Source organism: Sphaerodactylus townsendi, linkage group LG05 (assembly GCF_021028975.2).
Source record: "Sphaerodactylus townsendi isolate TG3544 linkage group LG05, MPM_Stown_v2.3, whole genome shotgun sequence".
In the NCBI taxonomy this organism is placed as follows: Eukaryota; Metazoa; Chordata; class Lepidosauria; order Squamata; family Sphaerodactylidae; genus Sphaerodactylus; species Sphaerodactylus townsendi.
In genome coordinates, this window is record NC_059429.1 from 98710639 (window position 1) to 98736023 (window position 25385).

The window sequence follows — 25385 nt, forward strand, 5'->3', positions numbered from 1 at the left end:
ACCCTTTTAGAACAGTTATTAGCAACTCCAACGATGATGTCAGCAAAAGTTTGACAAGGTTTGCAACTATTTGGGGGAAACTGGTTTACTGTTGTGAGTTAGATCTACTGTGGTCATAGATCAATAATCTTTACAAAAACTCAAATTAGTTTATAGTGCTGACCTATTATCTTGCAAGGCTATTACAAAGATCAAAATTGTTTTTATTTAAAAGTTTTGTGAACTGCTCTGAGAATGCTAAAGTAGGACGAAAATTATAAATACATTACTGACACAATGTATGTGAAATGCTTTCAATCCTTAAGGCAAACATTTTGACTAGCATTATTAAAGGCAGATGGTTCGGTGAAACTTTCAAACATTCCTTAAACTTGCCATTGGGAGGTGAGTGGAATTCTGCCAACCAAAATTCTAAACTGGATAGCACTAGAGGAGAATTGTTTCCCTGACTGGCAACAATTAGACTAGAACATCCTTCCCTATTCGCACATAAAATCACTTACACCTGGATGTAATGCTTATGCAATGATATTATTATTTAGCACTGGCATAAATGAAGTAATACAAGAGGTAATGGCCCATCAGTGCCCTAAATTCCAGACTCATTACCTAGTGAGGAAGGTTCTGCTATAGACAGCACTGAGTTCCTGCAAGGAAAATCTGGTTTCCCTGAACCAGAACTTTGTTATAGAGAGTGTTCATTCTGGGATTCAGCAAGCAGATGAACCCAATCAGAAGACTGAAATGTGCTCTACTTCTGGTGGCACAAATGCAAGGGAGCTGCCTCTGTTTTCCCTGTAACATGTTAGAATATCAAGTTCTTCTCCCCCAAAACATCAGATAGAAACTAGTGTAGGCAAAGATGGTCCAACATCTCATGCCATGACTGTGCTTACTATGCGGGCCTTCCATTGGCAATGAAACAAAATAGGGTAGGCTACTGTAGGCTGAACACAAGCATCGAATGTACGTTGCAGTATGCTTGGGGATGCTTCCCAATCCTGAAAAGTACTTTGAACAGAATGCCCTGTCTTTCTTCAGGATATTTCTATTCAGCAGTCCATACTTATTGGTATGAGTTTCATTTCATTTCATGCCCAAGTGAAACTTTAACTGTTGTAGAATGAGTTCCAAGAGATCCTGATAACAAGGAAGCAGGAACAATGACTGGCAAGCTTGCTTTCTGCTGCTCTTGAGACTACAACAAGGAGTAATGGATTCCAAGTACAGGAAAAGAGATTCCACCAAAACATTAGGAAGAACTTCCTGACAGTAAGGGCTGTTCGACAGTGGAATATGCTGCCTCGGAATGTGGTGGAGTCTCCTACTTTGAAGGTTTTTAAACAGAAGTTACATTACCAACTGTCAGTGGTGTTTTGATTGTGTATTTGTGCATGGCAGGGATTGTGGTTTCTTCCAACTCTATGATTCTATTATATCATTCCCCATTGCACAGCGTGGAAAGAATTTTTTCCCCCTAATATCCAGTCAGTACCTTTTTGCCCATAATTTAAACCTTCGGCATATACGATAGCACCTAGAATTGACTGATAACTGAACATCTCAACAACTTTTTATGCCCTTCTTAGACTGACAGCATTTCAGATGCCATAAACCTCCACCACATGAATATTGCCTCACAACAAGGTCAATAATACCTTTTCTTCTAGGGCTGCCATTCGCTCTTTCAGGTGAAGCTGCAGGCGCTCATTGGACTCACTTAGCAGTCTGTCCACAGTATCAGACAACCGTTTGTTATGCTCCTCATTCATCTTCTCCCGCTGACGGGCCTGTGGGGAAAATCATGATCAGTCAAGCAACCCCAAGCAGATCTGCCTTAAGACTGCTGTAAAAATAGATCTAATAATTAAAGAAGCCCAGAAATTATCCTTCTCTGCACTGAAACCATCTTGACACAGAAATGTCTTCACAACCAACCAACCATGCCATGGCCCCCTCATCTGCTCTAAGTGTCAAAACATTCAAGAATGTATGCTCTAAACTGTCATTGGTACAGTTGTATCAATTTATACTAGCAGAAACTCATCCCTGTGAATATTAATTCCTTTGAAAATTAGAGGAGGATTACACTATTTTTCTGAGCACAAGTTTACCCTAGAAAAAAAAAAGAATGGCAAACTGGGACCAGTACAAAACTATAAATTTAAGCAGGCATTGTTAGCAATCATTGAAACATCAGTTCAAGAAATTATGGAACAGACTGGCTAGCAAAAAGGCCTTGTTTTAGAGAGAGAGAGAGGAGAGAGAAGAGAGAGAGAGGAGAGAGAGAGAGGAGAGAGAGAGTTCTAGATAGGAGCAGAGTTAGAGAAAAGAACATTTCATCTCAGAACTTGGATTCCATTCACGGCGCAACAGATCATCTCACTGAAGGATTATAACACAAATGGACTATGTGAATTTGTTGTGTGAAGCAGTCTTTCTGTGAGGTTGGGATGGCTGTCCCAATTTTAAGTCATCAAACCACATTCCTTTGAAACTGAGCTATAACAGTATGGTTGAAGACCAAAGGCAAACATGTGGAAAGCACCCCTAAGGAATGTGTTAAAGCTTAAATCCTCTACGGGGGTTAACCTACCCTTGACAGTTCTTGGTTCTTCTCTTCCAACTGAGTCTCCAGCTGCCGTAGTCGCTCTTCAATACTGCCATGCCTTTCTTCTGCCTGTGCAAAACAAGACAGTCTCCAAGGAGGTAGCAATGCTTACAAAGCTTGGGGATATGGCTTAATATTACTAATATGTCAAACCAATGGGAAATTTGGCTTGAAAGCAAACAAAAAGGATGTAGACAACAGAACCTTTTAAGCTTTGCACAAGAAAACAGGGACAGGGAACGGACTCCTGCTAAACTCAAATCTAAAATAATCTTGCACTAAACAAAGGTTGAAGAAGTATAGGTGGGCTTCTGAATCTTGAAGTACTGCTTTTATATGATCCATGATAATCTTTGTAAGCTCCTCTGTACAGGTATTATAAGAACTGCTCATATTCTGTGCCCCAAGTTCAATTCTTAAACCTGTTGATAAATGTACAAGCTCCTGACTACAGTATAACCAAGTTAAATGGGCCTCAGTCTCTTAATTCAAGTTTGTCCAACCCAAAACAGCTTAGATGAAGAGGTCTCCATCTCCTCCAACTTCCTCCTCATCTCAGAGGAATTCTGCTTCTGGTACCTGGGAACTCCTGAGGGTGCACTTGCCTTAGTGAGTGCTGCTATCCTTTGGGCCAACTCAGCCTCTACCTCCGGAAGTGTCTCTGCTTTCCGCATCGTCTGCTGCAGCTTCTGTTCTGCCAGTTCTAGAAGCTCCTGAAGGTGCCGCGCCTTCTCCTCACACTGGGGATCAATGGAGGATGGCAGCAATAAGTTCAGGGATGTGGAAATGTTAAAATACCACAGAAGTAAAGTCATACCATCCACTGCAATTCTCCCTGGAAGGAGGAGTGCTTAGTTCTGTAGTTGAACCTGCCTTAGACCATGGGCGTGTTCCTCGAAGAACGACTGCCTCTTTGGTGCCGCTATGCCATATCCAGCCACTACTCTATCAACCCTTTGGATCAGACTGCAAAGATCACTACCTGGCGATGAAGAGAGTCTTTATTAGCAAGCTCATTCTCCAGTTTGTCATTGAGATCATGAATAGATGTGGCTTCTCTCTGAGCTGCTAGATAGCGCTTCTCCAGGGTGGTGATCCTCTCCTCCATATCGTCTTTCTGTGCCAAAGCCTGAGAATGTAAAACATGAAGAAAATCACTCACTTTTATTTATTAAGTTGGCATAACTCTCTGCATGAATTACAGCATGGGCAGGCCATCTCTGGTCTACTAGATACCAGATTCAGTACTGAATCTTCACAGAAAAGGGTACCTTGATATTTTGGTTCTGTTTTGTTGATGGACAACTCAACCCAGTGTTGCAATTGCAACAGTTTCCTGCTACTGACAGAAGCTCAGGGTGCTACTGTGTCCTTGCAAAAGTTGAGTTACTGGTAGACATTTTTTTAAACAGATCCAGGGTTTCTGTGACTTAATTTCTGCTTCTTGAGTTCTCTAACCTCTCGTAGGTCCCTCTGGTACTTGCTGCTCATTTCTTCTGATTTGATTAGGTCCCTCCTGGCAGTGCTCAGATCTTCCTCCAGCTCAGCAACAGTGGCAGCCAGAGCAGATAACCGGTCTTTAGACTGTGCCAGCTCAAAGTTTTGCTTCTCTAGAAGTTCTTGCAGTTCTACAGATCGACTTGCCTCATCATCTGGGTGTATAGAGCCATTAGGAAGCCTCTGTAAAAACCCAACAAAAGAGTTCTGTCTCCAGTGGGATACACAACGCACAGTGAAACTCACAGTAATAAAGTATTGAAAATAAATTTCAACTCTGAAATTTCTAGAAATTATCTCCACACATGCCAATATATCAGCACTACATACTATCAATTCTTCTTTAGCCTATTAGTAGGCACTTACTCTTGTCGATAATTGCAAAGTTTAAACATAGCAAGGATAATATGAATCCTCTTTGCAAGAAAAGAGATAATCCAAACTCCTGGAATTCCCTTGGTTGACCCAAAGCTAGACTCTTATTCACAGCATGACAGCACTTACTTTCCAAAGAATCTTCTGGCCAGGTTCTTTTCCCTCAGTCCTTTTGTCATCTTCTCCCACAGGGGCTTCTCTCTGAGAAGGACCTTGCTGCAGAACATTTATCTGTAAAATATACCTTAAATATACTTGGGAAAGGATAATGTTTCTATAAGTATGAGAAGCAAGAAAAAGAAATGGACAGACATAAAAAGCTGCTTGCTTGATCTATCTTCTGCCACTGCCACCAAAGTTTACTACTACCTCATATGTAATATCAAGAGATCCTCCCTGCACATTATACTAAGATTATTACAGCCTGGATTTAAAATTGCCCAAAGTGATTCAGCAAGCCTACTATAGCTGGACAGGGCAGCAGGGACTCTAATAGGTTATTAGAGTCATTTTGTGAACAGCAGCTTAGCATGTATATCTATACACTGAACAGAAGTCACCCAGACACATTATACAACTATACACAGTTAATTTTATCCCATCCAACCCTGCTAGATCAATCCCTGCAAGAACAATTGCCTTCCCAAGCAATATAACTTCTATCTTATCTGGATTCCATTTCAAACTGTTAACCCTCATCCACCTAATCATGGTCCCAAAACACTGCTTTTAAGTCAGAGATGGTTGTAGCTGGAGATTTTATCCCCCCAAAACTTATGTCAGATTTTACATTTGAATTACGACACATTTCTACACAAAACACAGAGATTTCAATCATAAAAGGTCATAATGGAATTCTTTGGGTGCCAAAATTATTACCTTTAAATCCTGCCTTTCTTCTGTGAACCGTAACTTAACAGGATTGCACTTACCTGTAACTGTTGTTCATTGAGTGTTTTCTGTGCAGGTGCACAATTGGACTGCACAGGCCAGCTGTGGAGAAAATCTTTTTACCTCTAAGCAACTGAGGAGGCGCCCTTTCTACCTGGTGTGCTAGGTGATATTTTCCCACTGAAACTATTGCAGAGAGGGAGAGGTGCTATTTTTCCTCTGTTCTCCTGAGTTACTGGAGTGTGAAAGACAATACCGAGCAAATAGATCGACAGATGATGCTGTTAATATGGCTTTGCACTATATCCTACAGCATCTTGAATCGCCAAAGACCTATGCAAGGGTCCTCTTTGTTGACTTTAGTTCAGCATTCAATACTATCAGACCGGACATTCTTCTAACCAAACTAAATCAGCTAGCAGTACCTGAGCATATTTGTAAGTGGATCACAAGCTTCCTAACAGATAGGAAACAGCAGGTGAAGTTAGGAAAAATTACATCAGACACCTGTAAAATGAGCACAGGGGCCCCCCAAGGCTGTGTACTTTCACCACTTCTCTTCTCTCTGTATACCAATGACTGCATCTCAAATGATCCATCTGTTACAAAAATACTTGAAATTTTGCAGATGATATTAACAGTGATTGGTCTCATTCGAGACAACGATGAAACCGCTTGATACAGACGGGAGGTTGAACAACTAGCCTCGATGGGTGCCACTGGAAACAAATCTAGAACTGAAACACACTTAAAACCGTAGAAATGGTGGTAGATTTCAGGGGAGAAACCCTCCTACATCCTACCTCCCTCTCACAATACCTAGACAACACAGGTATCAACAGTAGAGACCTTTAAATTTCTAGGCTCCATCATATCTCTCACTTGTGACCTAAAATGGACACCCTAATCATCAAAATAATGTCATTAAAAAAAAGCTATCAACAAAGAATGTTCTTTCATGCCAACTCAGGAAGCTCACTTTAAACTGCTCCAAGGAGCTGCTGATACAGTTCTACAGAGGAATCATTGAGTCTGTCATCTCGCACCTCTATAACTGTGTGGGTTTGGTTCCTGCAACCCAACAAGATCGACACAGACTTCAGAGAATAATCAGAACTTCGCAGAAAAAACAATTGCTGCTAACCTGCCTTCCATTGAGGGACCTGTATACTGCACTCTGGTCAAAGAGGGCTGTGAAAATATTTACTGACCCCTCAAAAGCATCCTGGACATGCTAAACTGTTTCAACTCTTACCCCTCTAAAACGTCGCTACAGAGGCACTGCACACCAAGACAACTAGACATAAGAACAGTTTTTTCAGTCTACATGCCATCACTCTGTTAGAAAAAACAAATAATTCACCTCGATAATGTCAAACTATTTATTATATATTTATTATATAATTACTGCACTACTTTTTTCATCATTCCTATTACCCATCTCCTCCCAATTATGACTGTATGACTATAGCCTGTGCTGACATTTCATTTTATTTTATGATTTTACATTTTATGTTTTTATTACTATTGATTGTTTCCTGATTGCTTACTAGACCTATATGACAATCATTAAGTGCTGTACCTTATGATTCTTGACAAATGTATTTTCTTTTATGTACACTGAGAGCATATGCACCGGAGACAAATTCCTTGTGTGTCCAATCACACTTGGCCAATAAAGATTCTATTCTATTCTATTCTATTCAATATGCCCAAAAAGGGCAGGAGAAAGGGAATGTGTGCCTGCATGGAAGATACTCAATGAAGATCAGTTACAGGTAAGTGCAACCCTGTTTTCATCTTTGTTCTTCCATGCAGTCTCATATTGGCAGAATAGCAAGCTACTCTCCAAGGAAGCAGGAGTGAGTCCATCAACAAGGAGTGCAGCACCAGTTTTCAAACAGCTGATTCCCCGCTTGAATCTATATCTGAGGTAGTGATGCACAAATGTCTCCTAAAAAGACCACATGGCACCAAGAACACAACTTCCATAGACAGTAAAGCAGAGGAACCCGTAGCAAGTTGTTCAAATGAAGAATAATATGATCCAAAACCAGAGATAAACTACACTGAGGAAATAAAGATGGCTTAGCAGGGAATAAGTTAACCAGTTCCTTTGGAACAGTGGTTCTCAATCTGGGGGTCGGGACCCTTTTGGGGGTCGAATGACCCTTTCACAGGGGTCGCCTAAGACTCTCTGCATCAGTGTTCTCCATCTGTAAAATGGATAAATGTTAGGGTTGGGGGTCACCACAACATGAGGAACTGTATTAAAGGGTCGCAGCATTAGGAAGGTTGAGAACCACTGCTTTAGAAACTGTTGCGAAATATAGTGGGAGAAAATGGAATTACTATACACAGATTCATGGGAAATGGAGATGGCCATCTGATGAACCTTTATAGAAGGCAGGGCTAGGCCTGATCTACTCAGAGTGAGAAGACAGTCCAGAATAACAGGAAGTGGTATTATAATCAGGGAGTAGCCTCTGGAGTGCATCCATTCGACAAGTTATGGAAATATGACTTTTTAGTAGAAGTTTTGAGCATGTTAGTTATCACATTTAAAGCATTCTGTGAGGCAGCTGTGGAGTAATGTGCAGGAGCGAAACTATAAGTTTCAGTCTGGAGGTGCTCTAATGTCAAACAACCCAACTGTATAACTAGTATGATGCAAAAGGAAAGTAAATGCAGTGGCACCCTGCCAGATCCTTTAACAGTGACAGCCAAGTCTGTTGTGGCCAAAAAAGGGCAATCAATATGCAGTATTATCCTGGCAAGCACTTGGTACAGGAAAGGGGTGGGTAGGAAGGTGAAAAATAGACCTTGCGACAAAGGAATCTGAAAAGCATCCCCTAGAGATCTGGGGTCACTGCCTGCCCAGGACCAGAAAAATCGAGCTTGTGTGTTCTCAGAGGTTGTAAATAGTACTATCTGGAGAAAACACTCAGGTGGAAAATTGGCAAAAGGTACTTGTCTGAAATGGACCATTCATGGTGGAGGATCACCGCCCTGCTGAGGGTATCTGCTTGCTGGATAAGAAAACCAGCAATGTGAATGGCCTGGAATGTCACATTGTGCTGAAGTGCCTGGGCCCAGATGGCTGTGGAGGGAAACTGTGCCCCGCCCCCAATCTAAAGTCAGGTGGATCTGGGAATGTAAGTGTTCTGCTAAATAGGCCACCAATAATCAGTCATCAAGTTATGGAAAAATGGTATAGTCCTTGGTGTGCACAAAGGCAGTCACAAGCAACATGCACTTACAGAACTTGGGAGGCCTGAACTGGTGGGAATGGAGGTGGTCATGAAACATTATACAGAACCAACTGAGAAGAGATGCTATATGCTATGCAACATATTTGGTACCTTCTGAGGTGGAGACTGCTATGGGAGAAGTTCGCCTTCCGAGAAGGACTATTCTGGCTCCTGCAAATATGGCAACAGTGTCTAAAGAGGTGGCAGCAAAGCTAGATCAACCTTATTGAAGATTATCAGTTTTGAAGCAGTCAGTTCCAGAGCTAATGGAACAGGCTTGTGGTCTTTCTGACAGCTCAGAACCAAAGATCAGTCCAAATATTTAAATTTTTTAGGTAGTGGTTCCGAGGTGCTATGGTCAGGTGGAGTCAGAACCAAAGATTTTTAACCCACTCTTTTTAACCAAGTTGGGCTCAGGGCAGCTTACAACAGCAATTAAAATTATGCATGTACAATTAAAATCTTCAATGTTACTCAGCACAAAAAATTCTGATAGCTTTGTTGAGACCAACAACACATTAGTTCCGATGCTGATATCGTTCAAGTGAGGAACCTAATTAGCATTATGGTAGGAGCTTATGTGCAACAAATTTTTTGGATGGTGAAGGCTCTTTTTTAGAGGGCAGCTGTTAGCCTCGAAACCTTCTCACCTCTTGCTTTTGGAAAGAATTGTTGATAGTGCAGATGCACCTCAAACATTATGGGACTCATGGAGGCAGAGAAGACATGTTTATCAGAGTAAGTCATTTTCATGCCATACTAGGCACTTTTTAAAGCATTTTGGGCCTTCCTGAGGAAGACAAAGTCAATGAAAAACAAAGAAACAATCTTCAAAGGATAGGGATGAGAGGAGCACACTAGAAAATATTCCAATTGACAGTGACGACAGAACTGAGGGAAAATGGTACTTCTCCCTCTTTGTGTGCAACAGTTGTAGTGGGAAAACATCATGTTGTGTGCCAGATGCCTTTTCAGTTCCTTAGAGCTAGAAAGTTCTTCTTCATGGCTGGTATGTGCCTGTGTAGTCCCAGTGTGGGACTGCACAGAAGAGCAAAGATGAAATGTAAGATTCTTAAGCAGTCTCCCATTACAGCACTGACTAAACCTAGACTTGGCTTCAGCACAGTTGCAATATCATACAAGTTCAACCACTAAAACGTGAATGGCCAACAGTTGCTTCATAAACACTGTGGTCTTACCCATCTGTCCATGTGATGATAACAGTGGGTACCACTTCATTCAAACTAGCTCACATAACAATATGGAGCAGACAGCAGGATGTAGTCTTGATGAAGTTGAGTATTCTTTGAAAAGGATCAGTGAAATGCACATTCAAATTACCTGCTGGTGGGCACCTGTCAATTGTTCTTCTAGTGTAGCTACTCGCTCAAGCGCTGCCCGCAAACGCTCTCTCACCTGAAAGTAAGAAGGAAGAAAGAATATTCAAAGAAAAATCAGAGGTACAAACTTCTGTGATATTATAACTAGGTACAGGTCTAAAGTCCCACATACTACATTGTCTACCATCAAGGAGGTCAGCTCACTGCAAAGCAGAAAGTAGTAGTAGTAGTTTGGATTTATATCCCCCCTTTCTCTCCTGTAGGAGACTCAAAGGGGCTTACAATCTCCTTGCCCTTCCCCCCTCACAACAAACACCCTGTGAGGTGGGTGGGGCTGAGAGAGCTCCGAGAAGCTGTGACTAGCCCAAGGTCACCCAGCTGGCGTGTGTGGGAGTGCACAGGCTAATCTGAATTCCCCAGATAAGCCTCCACAGCTCAGGCGGCAGAGCTGGGAATCAAACCCGGTTCCTCCAGATTAGATACACGAGCTCTTAACCTCCTACGCCACTGCTGCTCCCTAAAGGTTCAAACAAACCACACAAATTCAGAAGCCTAACTCTAAGCTATTTAAGTATCAACAAAAATTAAGTGTGGGGCTCGACTCTAAGAACACTTTCCTAGGAGTGTTACTCCTTCACCGAAAAAAGCTAAAGAGGCAAGGACAAGAGTGTGCAATACACACTACTTGTCCCACATGAAAAGGGAGGCAAATTTACTGCTGACAAAGAGCAGAATAAGATGTGGGTGCGTAATTCGCCCTGATTTTGCCCAAAGGATGGGAAAAGTTGGAATAGCTCTTCAAGCAAGCATTCAAACAGCAGGTTCGCAGGATATATTTTGGATCTCTTAGCAAACTTCAAGGTTTTAGCTCAGAAGATCATTCATAAAAGGAATTGAAAGGTTGGTGAGAGACCTGTTGGAACATGCTGACTAAAGTCCTCAGACTTAATTTTGTGATCAGTTAGTTTGCTGAGAAAAGGCACTCACCATAAAAACACCAGTTAACTCAAGCCTCACCTTCTCATCCAAAGCTTTATGGTGTTCAAACAAAGATTTCAGTGCTTTTAGAACTTCTACTTCACTAGAGACACCAGATGGAGACTGAGCCTGCCGTTTCACCACAGTCATCCTCAAAGAACGTTCATGCCTTGAGACCAGGCACTCCAAGTGCTCTAACAGAAGCTGAAAGGTGAGGTATAACATCAGTCACTCTGAATTCACAGTTGACAGAGGGTAGAAAAAGACTTTTGCTGTGCTGTTATTTTCAAGGTTTTACCATAGATTATCAAGCTTTATCACCGAACTACTTCCATCCTCTGATGTGAAAAACATCATGTATTACTTATCTAATTTAGCATGCTACAGTTGCCAGTTTATCAAACACAAGAGTGTCTGCAACTTCAAAACCCTCAAAGCCCTGGAGTGCCCAATATATAGCCTGTGGGCCGTATACTGCCTGGTGGACCCATGTCTGATTGGAAGTTGGTGTACTGACCGCCTCCCCTGGAACCTCACAATGTCCCCGCACAGATGAACTCTGCAGGTTTTTCAAAGAGGGAGGGATCAGAACACCAACTCACAGCTGAAACTTGTTTTCTAGTACTCCACCCTGCCTGGATAGTTTCTTACCAAGTCCCTCCCTCAGGGCAAAAGCATTCCAACCGCAAGGTGTCACCACTAAAAAAGCTCTGTCTCTGGTCACCACCTATCTAACTGCAAGCAGAGGCACAGAGAACAGGACTTGGGAAGGCAATCTTAACAGCACAACAGACAATATGGGTGGAGACACTCCTTTAAGTACCCAAGCATCAAGCATCTTAGAGCCTTAAAAGATATTATTATTATTATTATTATTATTATTATTATTATTATTATTATTATTATTATTATTATTATTATTATTATTATTGGGTTTATAGACCGCCCTCCCCCGGAAACAACACTTTGAATTGTGCCTAGAAACCAAACAATGGCTAAAGCAGAAGTATCAGAACAGAGGTGACATAATCCTTACTGATTAAAAGCAGCCACTTAACTGTTGCATAGCTCTGTGTCCCCTCAATGTCCCCTCAACATTATTCCCCACAATGTTTCATGAATAAAATTACATTTATTGAGTTGCTAGAACTAGTATATTCTACATTTTTATAACTTACTACTAGAAAACTCAGCAATGAAGGAATAAGAGGGGAAGTCCTCCTATGGATTAAAAACTGGTTTAGGGACAGGAAACAAAGGGTGGGTATAAATGGGAAGTTCTCACAATGGAGAGATGTAGGGAGTGGTGTCCCCCAAGGATCCGTTTTGGGACCAGTGCTCTTTAACCTATTTATAAATGACCTGGAAGTAGGGGTGGGTAGCGTGGTGGCCAAGTTTGCAGATGATACCAAATTATGTAGGGTGGTGAGAACCGCAACGGATTGCGAAGAGCTGCAAGAGGACCTTGATAAATTAGGTGAGTGGGCTAAGAAATGGCAAATGCAGTTCAATGTAGCAAAATGCAAAGTGAGGCACATAGGGGCAAAAAATCCAAACTTCACATACACGCTACAAGGGTTAGTGCTATCAGTCACAGACCAGGAAAGGGATTTGGACGTCTTAGTTGATAGTTCCATGGGAATGTCAACTCAATGCATGGCAGCTGTGAAAAAGGCAAACTCTATGCTGGGGATAATTAGGAAAGGAGTTGATAATAAAACTGCAAGGATTGTCATGCCCTTATATAAAGCAGTGGTGCGACTGCACTTGGAGTACTGTGTTCAGTTCTGGTCGCCACATCTCAAAAAGGATATCGAAGAGATAGAAAAAGTGCAGAGAAGGGCAATGAGGATGATTGAAGGATTGGAGCACCTTCCTTATGAGGAGAGGCTGCAGCGTTTGGGACTCTTTAGTTTGGAGAGGAGACGTCTGAGGGGGGATATGATTGAGGTCTATAAAATCATGCATGGGGTAGAAAATGTTGACAGAGAGAATTTTTCTTTCTCACAATACTAGAACCAGGGGGCATACATTGAAAATGCTGGGGGGAAGAATTAGGACTCATAAAAGGAAACACTTCTTCACGCAACGTGTGATTGGTGTTTGGAATATGTTGCCACAAGAGGTGGTGATGGCCACTAACCTGGATAGCTTTAAAAAGGGCTTGGACAGATTTATGGAGGAGAAGTTGATCTCTGGCTACCAATCTTGATCTGCCTTGATCTCAGATTGCAAATGCCTTAGCAGACCAGGTGCTCAGGAGCAGCAGCAGGCCATTGCTTTCACATCCTGCATGTGAGCTCCCAAAGGCACCTGGTGGGCCACTGCGAGTTAGCAGATGGACTAGATGGACTCTGGTCTGATCCAGCAGGCTAGTTCTTATGTTCTTATGTTCTTATCTTTCAAAAATGTAATCAGTTATGTTCAGATTTACACCAAAGAACAATTGAATAAAATGGTATGGAGCAAACAAAATTGGACAAGGAGAGGGGTCAAAGATAGCAGGGGATCGGAGCTTTTTGTGGCCGTTTTATATCTTTTACAACTTAGAGCCATCACAACAACACTCAGAATCTTCAACTCATGGCCTTTGAGAGCAAGCTACTAAAAAAAAAGCATCAGTGCAGCAGTGGGAAAAGAAACCTGAGATGAAGCATTAGGTCCAAATGTAAGTGACAAAGTCTAGAGGTGCCTGAAAAACAACTGCCCAAGAAGGCATCTATTTGCATATGTACACTGCTAAGGGGGATGCTCTCATCTGGCTGGCCCAGACTAGCCCGATCTCATTAGATCTCCAAAGCTAAGCAAGGTCAGCTCTAGTTAGCATTTGGGTGGGAGACCACTAAGAAATTTCAGGGTCTTTATTCAGAAAAAGGCAATGGCAAACCATCTCTGTTAGTCTCTCGTCTTGAAAATCCTATGTTAGTCTCTTGTCTTGAAAATCCTATGAGGCCATAAGTCAGCTGTGATTTGATGGCACTTTACATACACACAATGGGTATGCTAAAGACAGAGGCTTCTTAGCAAATGTAGGGCCCCAGAGTAAATAATGTTGTGCTTTTATGAGCATGAACTGCTTTTATCAGAATGAAAATAAGCTATACTATAATAAGAATGAAAGACAACAGCAACTGTCTGTAGAAATTAAATTGGATTTTACAGAGATTATGCTAAGACCTAAACATTTAATCAAGAATACCAGTCTCCTATCAAATACTGACTGGGTAGGAAATTCCATAGAGCTGTTAAACCTTACTGAGATGAAAGACTGCAAGTCTTCCATAGATTAAGCAGGAAGACCAACCACATATTAAACTAGATATTTTACTCCCTATGGCAGAAGGGAGGGCTTTTGTTTCCTCTAGATCAGGCTGCCAACAAGCCAGGAAGACTCAGAATCAAGCATCAGACACCACTCACCCTTGTGTTGTTGCGCTCTGCTTTCAGCTCTGAGATCTCTTCTTCTCTTTCCAGAAGCTGCTCTCGACAACCATTCAGTTCCCTGGTCAGTGTTGCAAATTCCTGCAAAGTAATCATACTTTGACAGTCAGAAGTTACCTGTAGCTGGGTTTCCATTTGGCATGGACAAAATACTTACCAGCTTGAGCATTATATTTTCCAACTTGAAGTGTTACAAAGATCAAACGGGCACTGTGGTACAACGTTGTAGCTGCCATTCATTCACAAAGTGCAAATTCCCTCCCTGTTGGCCAGGTGGCAAAGTAGCACTACTTTTTATTCTGGGATTCCTCTGTGGATTTGGGGGAACACTTCAGAGGGCTCACTATCTCATTAATAATTTCAATTCATAATAAATTAACACTAAAAGTGATTGGCCACTAGGGGTTTCCTACATTAAACATAATGCTCAAGGCAAAGCCCATAGCAATACTGACATCCCAGCAAATATCCAAAAGGCAGGAAAGGTTCCTCCTTAAGCGACTGTTCTTCACCTGCTCCCTTTTACACCAGCTAAAATAACCACAAAAACAGGAGGCAGAGCATTTCATTACAAACACCCAAGGCAGTTACACATAAGTAGTCAAGTGTATCTCTAGCTCAATAAAACAGCTTGAGGCTCACATGCCAGCTGCTACTGCAATCCATGTATCACAGTGTAGATAAATGTTTTGCAATATGTGTGTCTGCTTTTCCAGTAGCAGTTCCTATGCACTATAAAACAGAGGATGATACAGACATATGTTAGACCTCGTGTGCTTTGGAGCATTTCTCAAATAATTTCAATATCCAAAAATTTCCAGTCTCCTTCAGTGCTCCCAGATAATATATATTTGACATTTCAGCATGACTTCTGAGCCCATTTGGTTAGCTCAACCATAAATCTGACAATTATCTGCTATGCTGACAGAATTCCCAGTCGGTCATTTAATCCCACAAATACATATTACTTAAACAGATAACTTGGCCAGTCTTATAATAACAAAGCCTGTCAAATTTGAGGATAATTAAATCCAATGACTGGAACTGTGAATGGGCAAGACAGATCTTTCAACAAACCTGAACAATGCTCCAGGTTTGCAGAAAGATCTGAAAACCAAACAAAAAAATGGTGGGGGTTAAAAAAAACCCACAATGATAAAAGAAGCACCTGTAGCTTTAGCAAATGAATTCTCTCAGTGGCTTTTGGTAAGCAAATGCAACATCCTAAGGTTAGGTTTCTATGAATAAAAAGCAGTGAGGATCAGTAGGATCCTTTCCAGAGATGCTTTGGTCTTTGAAGGAAGGCTCATTTGGACCAGGCCTGACAGCAATTTGATTTGATACCACCTGATTTGTATGACTCACCTAGGCCTGGCTGCTTGCTACTCTCCAACAGCAACCACTCTATGGATGCTAGTGTAGTATAGCAGTTAGAAATTCAGAGTAGGGTTTGGGAGACCTAGGTTCAATCCTCATCTTGTTGTGGAAGCTAAGTGTTGTGCCTGTAACATGTTTTCAGCCTAACCTACCTGACAGGGTTGTTGGGAGGTTAAAAATGAGGACAGGAGAATGATGTGAGCTGCTTTGGTTCCCACTGTAGAGAAAAGAAGGTACAAATGAAATAAACAATAAATATAGATGAAGATGGGAGTCAAATAAAAGATGGGTTGCTAGAACAAGGGAAAGGGGAAAGTATGGGGTCTCGATCATGCACGTGGGCCTGGTCTAGTGGCTGATACCATACAGCTGCTTTCCTAAGTAGAGGCTGGTGGAGCGGGGCAGGGGAGACACTGAAGACAGAAGAACAGGCATAGGTATGGCGAAAAGGAGAGAAAGAAACAGGAAATGAGAGGCTATGAGGGCTTTTAAGGGAGAGAAAGAAGAAATAGTGGAGGAGAGTGAAATGAGATGCCTACTGCAAGACCTTGAAGGTTCCCACTTGTTTTTAAAGATTACTGATAATTCCCATACACATTCATATCCCAGTTGCTAGGTGAAAATATAAAGAGCACAAGATAGAATAATCAAAGCAAGCTACTAGTTCAGTATCTTTAAAGGTAGGTCTCTATAACAGCAATTCTATCCTAAATGATAATGCGGATGTTTGATGTACCACGAGCCTTCTATTAATTGCAGTTTCAGTTTTTAGAGTTTCAGCTATGAGTTTCTCTTTGTTTGTAAAATAAAAATGCTTTTAAAACTTTTGAGTTGATTCCACAATATGTTGGCTACAGAATTAAAGGAGAATGAGAGGAGGTGGAATCCTTTTATTTATGCCATGTGTGCAAGTGACAACCAAGAGGAGAATTACTGACTGGCCAAGAACAGCCTATTTAAATAATTAAATTCTCTAGTCTGTGGTAAAGGAACTATGAAGGGAGCTCCAGAAGCCAAGAGGCTGGTGTGCCCATGTAAAGTCACTCAAGTGCACAACCAAATGATCCAACGGAACTCTTAACACCATGAGACTTCTAGTAATGCAGCAGTGGAAGACAGCTGCACCGGTGTCCTGAATACAAAACATCCTACTATAGGATGAAGTCAGACACTTGCCTTCTATAATGTTCTTGATTAAGCTTATTTCCCTCCCTGCCATGTCTAACATCTATCGGAGCTCTAGTAGTCATTATTAACAAACGCTTGTATCCTGAGGTCTGTTTCCAATAGGGGAAAATAGGGGGAGGACTTACGGCTGATTCCGCCTTCTGCTGCAGACTACTACCTTGCTCCACTGCTTGTAATGATCCCCTGAACTCCAAGAACGAAAATGTGCAAAAGGGGAAAGTGGGAAAGTGGGAAAGTCCTGTTGAAGGAACTACGGAGGCTGACATTGTAACAGGAACTTCCTGGCCAGCCAGCATCTCTCGTTTCTTCCTCTATAAACCAAAGATCTTATAAAAATAAATGCCAATTGGAAAATTTGTAACAGCTGTAGGGATTAGCTCTGAAAGGGCAGGGATGAACCAAGCAGAGTTCAAAGAAAGAAACTAAAATAGGAACTGTGCCGAAAGCCCACCCACGTGAAACACTTGATGAAGCATCTTCTGCAGCCAATACTGAACTGGGATTTTGTCACTGGCAGAGCATTTCAAATAGCCTGAAGGAACTGAGTAGGCCTGTCTCTAGGATTCTTTCGTTTCAGAATACAAACAAAAGAACAGCATTTATCTAGTCAATTCATATTATATCTCTTTAGGAGCCTGGCATACAAACCAAGCGACTGTAATAAGAGAAAATAATTGCTCTTGTGTGTTTCCATCTGTGACACTGATGCATAGCCTATTTGCATTATTATGAGACATAGAGATTTCAGGGCGAGTCAACATGAAAAATTAAATATCTTATCTACTTGGATCTCCACAGGATTCAGCAGATCTGCTTTTTAATTTTAATATTCCAAATCCAAAATATCATTCACATATATGAAAAACAGAGGTGGGATGCAGCCTATTCGCACCTATTCGGTAGAACCGGTTACTAAAATTTTCTCAGTTCGGAGAATCGGTTATTAATGATTAACTCTACTAGGGACAAGGGGGTAATCTCTGTCCCTGGGTACAACAAATCTCATCAAGTAGGAGATGCAAAATCGCCCCCCAGGGCCCCTTGCGGCCCCCTGCCCCTATTTATTTATTTATTTATTTATTTATTTATTTATTTCATTCCATTTTTAAACTGCCCTCCCCCAGAGGGCTAAGGGGATGGCACCCCCCCCCATGTGTGTATGAGCTGTATGACATAATTATATATATATACTAAATATATATATTATAGGTAAAGATTTTTCATTTTCTTTTTTCCCCTTGAAATTTATATTGGAAAGAGAGGAGTTTAAACTACTCTTTTAGATTGAGGATTTTGGAGCTCTCCTTCTGTTAGTTTTCTTTCAAATGGAACAGATAAAGTAGTTATAGGAATCTGAAGGGGAAGTAGAAAGTAGAGAGGGAGGGAAATATGGGAAGGAGAAAGGCAATATAGGATGTTTTAGTGGGGGGGGGGGTTGAAGAGAGATAGACAAATTAGATATGTTTGTAATTGAATGTGTTAACAATTTGTAAAGCAGGTTTTGGTTTCTCTCCTTACTTATGTTTATTATTTTAAAACTCAATCAATATAATTATATAAAAAAAGAAATAATACACTACCATACGGTATATTGCTTTTTTAATACTTTAAACAGTCATTATTTGAATCTAGAGGCGGGGCGAAGGGGAACTGCACCTTGGGGACATGCACCCTGTGTCCTTGCCACAGCCCTGCCCAGGAATGCCCCACCCCAGAATGCCTGGCCACGCCCCCAACATGCCCCACCCAGCCCCATTGGCGCTACGCTACTGTTTGAATCCCACCACCATCGGAATCTGTTACTAAAACTTTTGAATCCCACCACTGATGAAAAAGCCATTTCCTTATATCCCAAGCATCACATTAAAATGATCAGGAAGCAAAACCCAGGATTAGGATAAATAGATGAAGTGGCTGAGGAGCATATTTATCTCAGATCAATAGAGCATTGAATGCTTCATTTACTTTGTCCTGTAAAACTGACAATCAGACAATCAGACAATCAGTGGCGTACGGCCCTAGGGACACAAATAACTGTTGTGATTCTGCCACCATTTGACAGAATCCTGTATTCAACAAGGAAAGGCAAATGTGATCTTGAATTTATGGGCTAAAAATATGATGGATAGTTGTGGTGGGATATATCTGTAATCTGGCAAAGGGGTCACTGCTGCCATAGACTCCAAGAGACCTAGCAGACTTTGATCATGAAAAACTAATTGGTCAAGGAAGAATAGCTGTAAAATTGCAAATGTTTGGTATTACACCCCATTTGGAAAGCTAAAATCACATCTACAACTTGTGTTATGCTGTAATAAACAGAAAAAATATATTTTATACCATATTTGGTGGCTATATCCCACTATTAAATTGTTTGCCATAATATTTTCAGATTACTCAAATAACACACACTAATGTTCGTCAGGATCTAAGAATAGCTCTGTTGGTGTATTTTCCTAAACCAGGGGTCTTCAAACGATGGCCCTCCAGATGTTCATGGACTACAATTCCCATCAGCCCCTGCCAGCATGGCCAAGTGGCAGGGCTTATGGGAATTGTGGATCTGGCTTGAACATGAACTGAAACCATGCAGCTTCCGGAAGGAGCCCTCTAAACACTACCATTGGGGGCAGCTAGAATATTGGTAACACAGAACTAGACAAAGAAAACTCACTGCCATATATTAAACATCAGTTGCACAAGGTCTGGTACATCATGCTTCTGAATAAGCTAAAAACCTATCATCTTTATGAAGAAAAGATGCATTCACAGCAAACCATTATTCATTGGTGTTAACCTTTTATCCCATTTTGGAAGGGAAAAGACCAGATATGCCACAAATCAAGTTTTATAATGTACATACTACATTTGTGAAAAGTATGATTGGTTCTGAATGACAACAATTGTGTACCTTAATAATTATATTTTTATATTTGTATTGTTTATGTATTTATTAAAGACATTTTAAAAAATAGAAAGCAAACTGTTGATATATTTTTATTAAGTCTGCTGCCAAACCAATTCTGGTCACTAATCTGTTCTCCAAAATACTAGCCTTTCATAAAATCAAGGATAAAATGAGCTTAACATGATAACATAAGACTTGAAGACATCTACCTGCAAACCTTGGCCTTTTAACAGCTTTAAGCTAAGCTAAAGGTGACAGAGTAGGGTAGTATAAGACAACTGAGTTAACAGCCTTGTGTATACAAGGTTACACATCTCCACCACACAGTAAAAACCATCTGTTTAGTCAAAGTCCTCATCAGTCAAAGTCTTCATCATTATCAAATTAGGTTCTTTCTATATGCCCCCCAGGGAAAGGTGATAACAGATTCTTCCAGACATTCTTTGTAGAGTGCTAGCAACACTGGCAAAACTATTGCTGTGTCAGTTTTAATGCACCAAATCAAAGACTAGATCAGAGATAAGCGGTGAAGGTTGCTTGATAGTAAGCCCTAAAGATTTAGTTTCTTTAATTCAGAATGCTTTTCTAGATTTTCTGACATAGGCAGTTTCATTTCAGACACTAGGGGAGTACAGGAGGAACTGAAAACTTTTTATTTTGGTTGAGTCCCTTACCAAAGAAGAATTCTCCTTCTTTACATACATAGAGTGTCATAACACTGTGAGCCACACAGGACAAAGAAAAGGTGCCTCCGTAGATGCTGAAGACTGAAGTTGTACTGAAGGAGTAGATATTGCAGAGGGCATGCCTGGCATTGCCTGTTGAAGATGAGTAGTACTTGGATACCAGACTGTCATTCTACTATAAGAACACTATGCAAGGTAGGCAACTGTTGCAAAGTTTCAGATAAAGCAGTTGAATGCTGTTGTGTCAATTTCCCCGTTCAGACAGTCATACTGGATGGGTTCAAGGATTTTATTGAAGACATGAGAAAGACAGCAGAAGACAGTTCTGGCGAAAGGGCGCCAAAACTGTTGATAGTATATTGCAGCAAATCCCCACCCCCACATGTGAACCAGGACAGTAGAAGGAGTCCAGTCTGAGAGCTCGTCCCAGTCACTGAGCTTCAAGGCCAACGAAACAGATAAGCGGCACCTGCAGAAAGCTGTCTCCCCAACAGCTCCCCCCATCCCAGCAAATGGCAATCCTGACATGTTGCTGATATGAAGGTTGAGAATCCTGAGCTTTGGGTCCTAGGTAGCACAAGCAAAATCACATTACCTTCCCCCCTCTCACTCTGTGTTTTTTAAAAATTGAAACTTAATTTTGTCTTTGGATTCAAGACTACTCTGTCCCTTGTTTTCTTGTGATTTTTCAATAGTAACAACCTGCCAAATCAAACACAAGTTAAGAAGATTTCCCTCAACATTTCAGGTAAAAACCAACATGAAGTAATTAAAGACTTTTGTCAGCTCCTACTGGAACCAAGCTAGAAGAAAGCTGTCTAATGGACTTGTTTAATAAGTTTCTTCTTCCTCAAGTCACTGAAATCCTTTAAGCTTATATGCTTTCCAAGAGTCGTTTTAGATTAGACTTTGCCAGATCTCTTATGTAGTCAATTACACGGCCACAAGATTTTCAGATTAGGTATGGACACCTATAAAAGGATTAGAAAGTGAAACAGAGATACCTAATCTTGGCTCAATTAAGAGTATTTATAAACTTAGATTATCCAAGGGTTTCTGATGCTCAGCTAATCTAAATTCGCAGCCTGAAATTTGATTCCAGTTTGTTTCTCATTGCAATGAACTCCTTGTATAAATTATACCGTACAGTGGGAATAGGTTGTAATCCCTTCATATCCAATAATCAAATACAATTATGAATACAAAAGTACAGTAATTTCTTTTTCTAAAATGAGAATAATTTTCCATTTCCTTGAAGTTGCCTATTTTGAGAATTCAAGGGTACAAGCTTGAGCCAGGTATATCTGTAATCTCATTTTAGATTTTAAAAAATCCAATCAGTTTTATTTTGAGAATAATGGGCTTATTTTGTGCAGATGGTTCTCTTTCTCATAGCAGAGTTTGATGGTTGAGAGAATTCATCTCGACAAAGTCTGTGGAAATGTCCTCTTTCCCTTATTTGGGCCTGACTGACGAACAAAAAATATATTCTTCTGAAATTCTTTGGACCTATGCAAATAAAAAAGCAAAGCACATCTAACATCAAACAATGGGCAAGACACTTTGGCCAGCTCATAATATTTTATTGTTGACACTTTTACCAGGACAGTGTCTGCGGCAATGCCCTTTCAGAATCATAGAATCATAATGCTGGAAGAGATCACAAGGACCATCAAGTCCAACCCCCTGCCAAGCAGAAATATACAATCAAAGCACCCTTGACAGATGCCATCGAGCCTCTGTTTAAAAACATCCAAAGGAGACTCCACCATACTGCGAGGCAGCGTATTCCACTGTCGAACAGCCCTTACCGTCAGGAAGTTCTTTTTCTGTACTTGGAATCCATTACTCCTTGTCATAGTCTCTGGAGCAGCAGAAAAAAAGCTTGCTCACTCTTCCAACATGACATCCCTTCAAATACTGAAACATGGTTATCATGTCACCCCTTTGCTTCTCCGAACTAAACATATCTACCTCCCTGAACCATTCCTCGTAGGGCATGGAATCCAGATCTTTTACCATTTTGGTTGTGCTCCTCTGGAGACGTTCCAGCTTGTCAACATCCTTCTGGAAATGTGGTACCCAGAACTGAACACAATATTCCTGATGAAGTCTGACCAATGCAGAATAGAGTGGTACTACTACATCCCTTGTTTTAGACACTATACTCCTATTGATGCAGCCAAGAATTGCATTGGCTTTCTTGGCTGGCATATCACACTGCTGACTCATGTTCAGTTTGTGGTCTATGAAGACTCCCAGATCCCTTTCACATGTAGCGTTGTCAGTTCAGGTGTCACTCATCCTAACTATACATTACGCTTTTTCTGTCTAAGTGCAGTATCTTACATTTATCTCTGTTGAAATTCATTTTGTTAGTTTTGGCCTAGCTCTCTAATCTGTACAGATCATTTTGAATTCCGATCCTGTCATCTGGGGTATTAGCTATCCCTGCAAATTTGATTAACATATCCTCTATTCCATCATCTGATTCATTTATAAAAAATACTGAATAGAACTGGGCCCAGGACAGAACCCTGTGGCACCTCACTAGTTACTTCTCTCCAGAATGCAGATGTGCCACTGGTGAGAACTCTTTAAGTTCAACTGTTTGTTGTGGGTTTTCTGGGCTGTGTGGTCGTGGTCTGATAGATCTTGTTCCTAATGTTTCGCCTGCATCTGTGGCTGGCATTTTCAGAAGTGTATCACAGAGGGAAGTCTGTTACACACTGTGTCCAGAGATGCCAGCCACAGATGCAGGCGAAACGTTAGGAACAAGATCTACCAGACCACGGCCACACAGCCCAGAAAACCCACAATGAACAGTTGAATCCAGCAGTGAAAGCCTTCGACAATACCCTTAAGGTTCGGTCGGTCAACCAATTACTAATTCATCTAATAGTAGCCTTTTTTAACCTACATTTTACTAGCTTGCTTGCAAGAATATCATGGAGAACCTTGTCAAAGGTCTTACTGAAATCAAGCTATGCTATGTCCACAGCATCCCCTTCGTCTACCAAGATTGTCCCTTTATCAAAAAAGGAGATAAGATTAGTCTGGCATGACTGGTTTTGAGAAACCAATGTTGACTTTTAATGATCTTCTCCAAAATCTTCCTAGGACTATCAGTCGCTTTTTCCTTATCCTTGATCTTCTGTTTTGTTTTCTTGTATTTCTAGCTGAGCATACCAAAGGCACAAAATTTGTACAACCTTAAACACACATAAACACACATACAGAGCAGATATGTCATGAACTCTCAAATTGATGATTAGTGGGTTTTGAAGGTTAGTGGATTGTAAAAATAAGATTTAATAAAGAAAAGTGTGATGTTTACACGTAGTAACTATAAAGATCTAATTTCCCTTAAGTTATTAAAGAGCAAGCAGTAATTTTTAGTGCTAATACTTGAGGCAGATAAAACTGGGAGTCTTTACAGTAAATGCACTTTTCCTGTCTTTTTTGGTGACTTTTCTTTGCCCTTTTTGTGCTTTCAAGTTGTATAGGTACCAATAAAAATTGCTCTCCCTGTATGAGAAGTAACAGCACTAAAAAGGCTAAAGTTTCTACAAATGCTAAAAACACTACAAGTAAGATAAGAACATAGGAACATAAGATATGTGTGTCTTTAGTATTGAAATGTCTACAAGGGAAAAAACAAGGACCTCCTTGTTTTGTTCCCCAAGCAAACGAAATTCAGGTGCCTTGCACTTGGCCAGAAAAGAGTGTAACACCCACAGACAAATAAGTAACAGTTCAAAAACGGTTTAATAATATTGAAAGTTTAGGGCTCTGACTCCTCCCATGAAGTCTAACTAAATAAAGAATACTTGCAATGCTGGAAATGTTTGTAGATGGTTTGAAGAATTTGCAGACACCAACTGTTTCCTTGACTGCTTCTAAGGAAGTCTGTGCTGCTTGCTGCTTCTTCTGAGTTCTCCAAGTGTCCTCTAAGTGGACTCTGTTTCCTTGCAATTCTGCTGGAACTGAATTACTTAAAATATCATGGATCTTTTACAGCTTAAACATCTGAGACATTGCTGTCTCCAGCCTTCTCCAGATACCTGAACTAAAACTAAACAATCTGTAAAGCAGGAACTGCTAACTAATAAGAATGATATAGTACTTTGCCTCTAGAGGGCTTCTTAAAGGGACAGGGTCTAACTAAGATTCCATCCCATAGAAAACTATACAAAAGGCAACTAAACCCATTCTAAGGGTACAACTGAATAAGGAAAATAGTAAGGGTGTCTCTGGGGGCATGACACTCCTATATAAGAATTTCTACTGAACTTTAATTGCAGAGCCATGTACACCTGAAGCAACAAATTCGGAAACCATACAGCACAGTGTCTTGTTTTATTTTTCTCTTCTGAAGAAGCTCTGCTTTTGTCTCAAGAAGACAGCCTGAACAAATTCTGGCATGAGCAAAGGATCAGATAAAGATAGGTTTTGCATTTTCTTTTTGTTGCAGTTGGCAAGGGGAGATGCAAAGCAACTGGCAGATAATACAAGAATGAATGGCCTTCACTTGCATAATTAGCAAGTTTCATAACAGACAAATTAGGTTACCTGCATTTTGGAAACTTGAAAATAGCTACCCTATTAGGCATGTATACATACGAGCATTATAAGTTCAAGCAGCAAACAAACACTACCTGGATAACATTTAGCCTTCTCTCAGTTTCTCAGTGACTACTAATGAGAATGGTCTTGGGGTTTGTTACTACAAGCCATTCCTACTGTAAGATCTACATAGACCAGGGGTAGGGAACCTGCTGTTCTCCAGATGTTCAGGAACTACAATTCCCATCAGCCTCTGTCAGCATGGCCAATTGGCCA

General features: G+C 40.8%; 1 protein-coding gene across 13 annotated transcripts in view; it reads right to left on the reverse strand.

The window, feature by feature from the left end:
- PPFIA4 (PTPRF interacting protein alpha 4) overlaps positions 1-25385 on the reverse strand; it is a 146973-nt gene that overhangs the window by 42577 nt on the left and 79011 nt on the right. For all 13 annotated transcript variants that reach the window (XM_048497282.1, XM_048497280.1, XM_048497290.1 and 10 more), the window contains 9 exons: positions 14364-14465; positions 10983-11147; positions 9967-10041; positions 4613-4714; positions 4070-4291; positions 3594-3740; positions 3217-3351; positions 2597-2680; positions 1659-1790 (listed from right to left, as the gene is read on the reverse strand). In XM_048497282.1, coding sequence (XP_048353239.1) covers positions 1659-1790; positions 2597-2680; positions 3217-3351; positions 3594-3740; positions 4070-4291; positions 4613-4714; positions 9967-10041; positions 10983-11147; positions 14364-14465 — 1164 coding nt within the window. The remainder of the gene's footprint in view (positions 1-1658; positions 1791-2596; positions 2681-3216; positions 3352-3593; positions 3741-4069; positions 4292-4612; positions 4715-9966; positions 10042-10982; positions 11148-14363; positions 14466-25385) is intronic.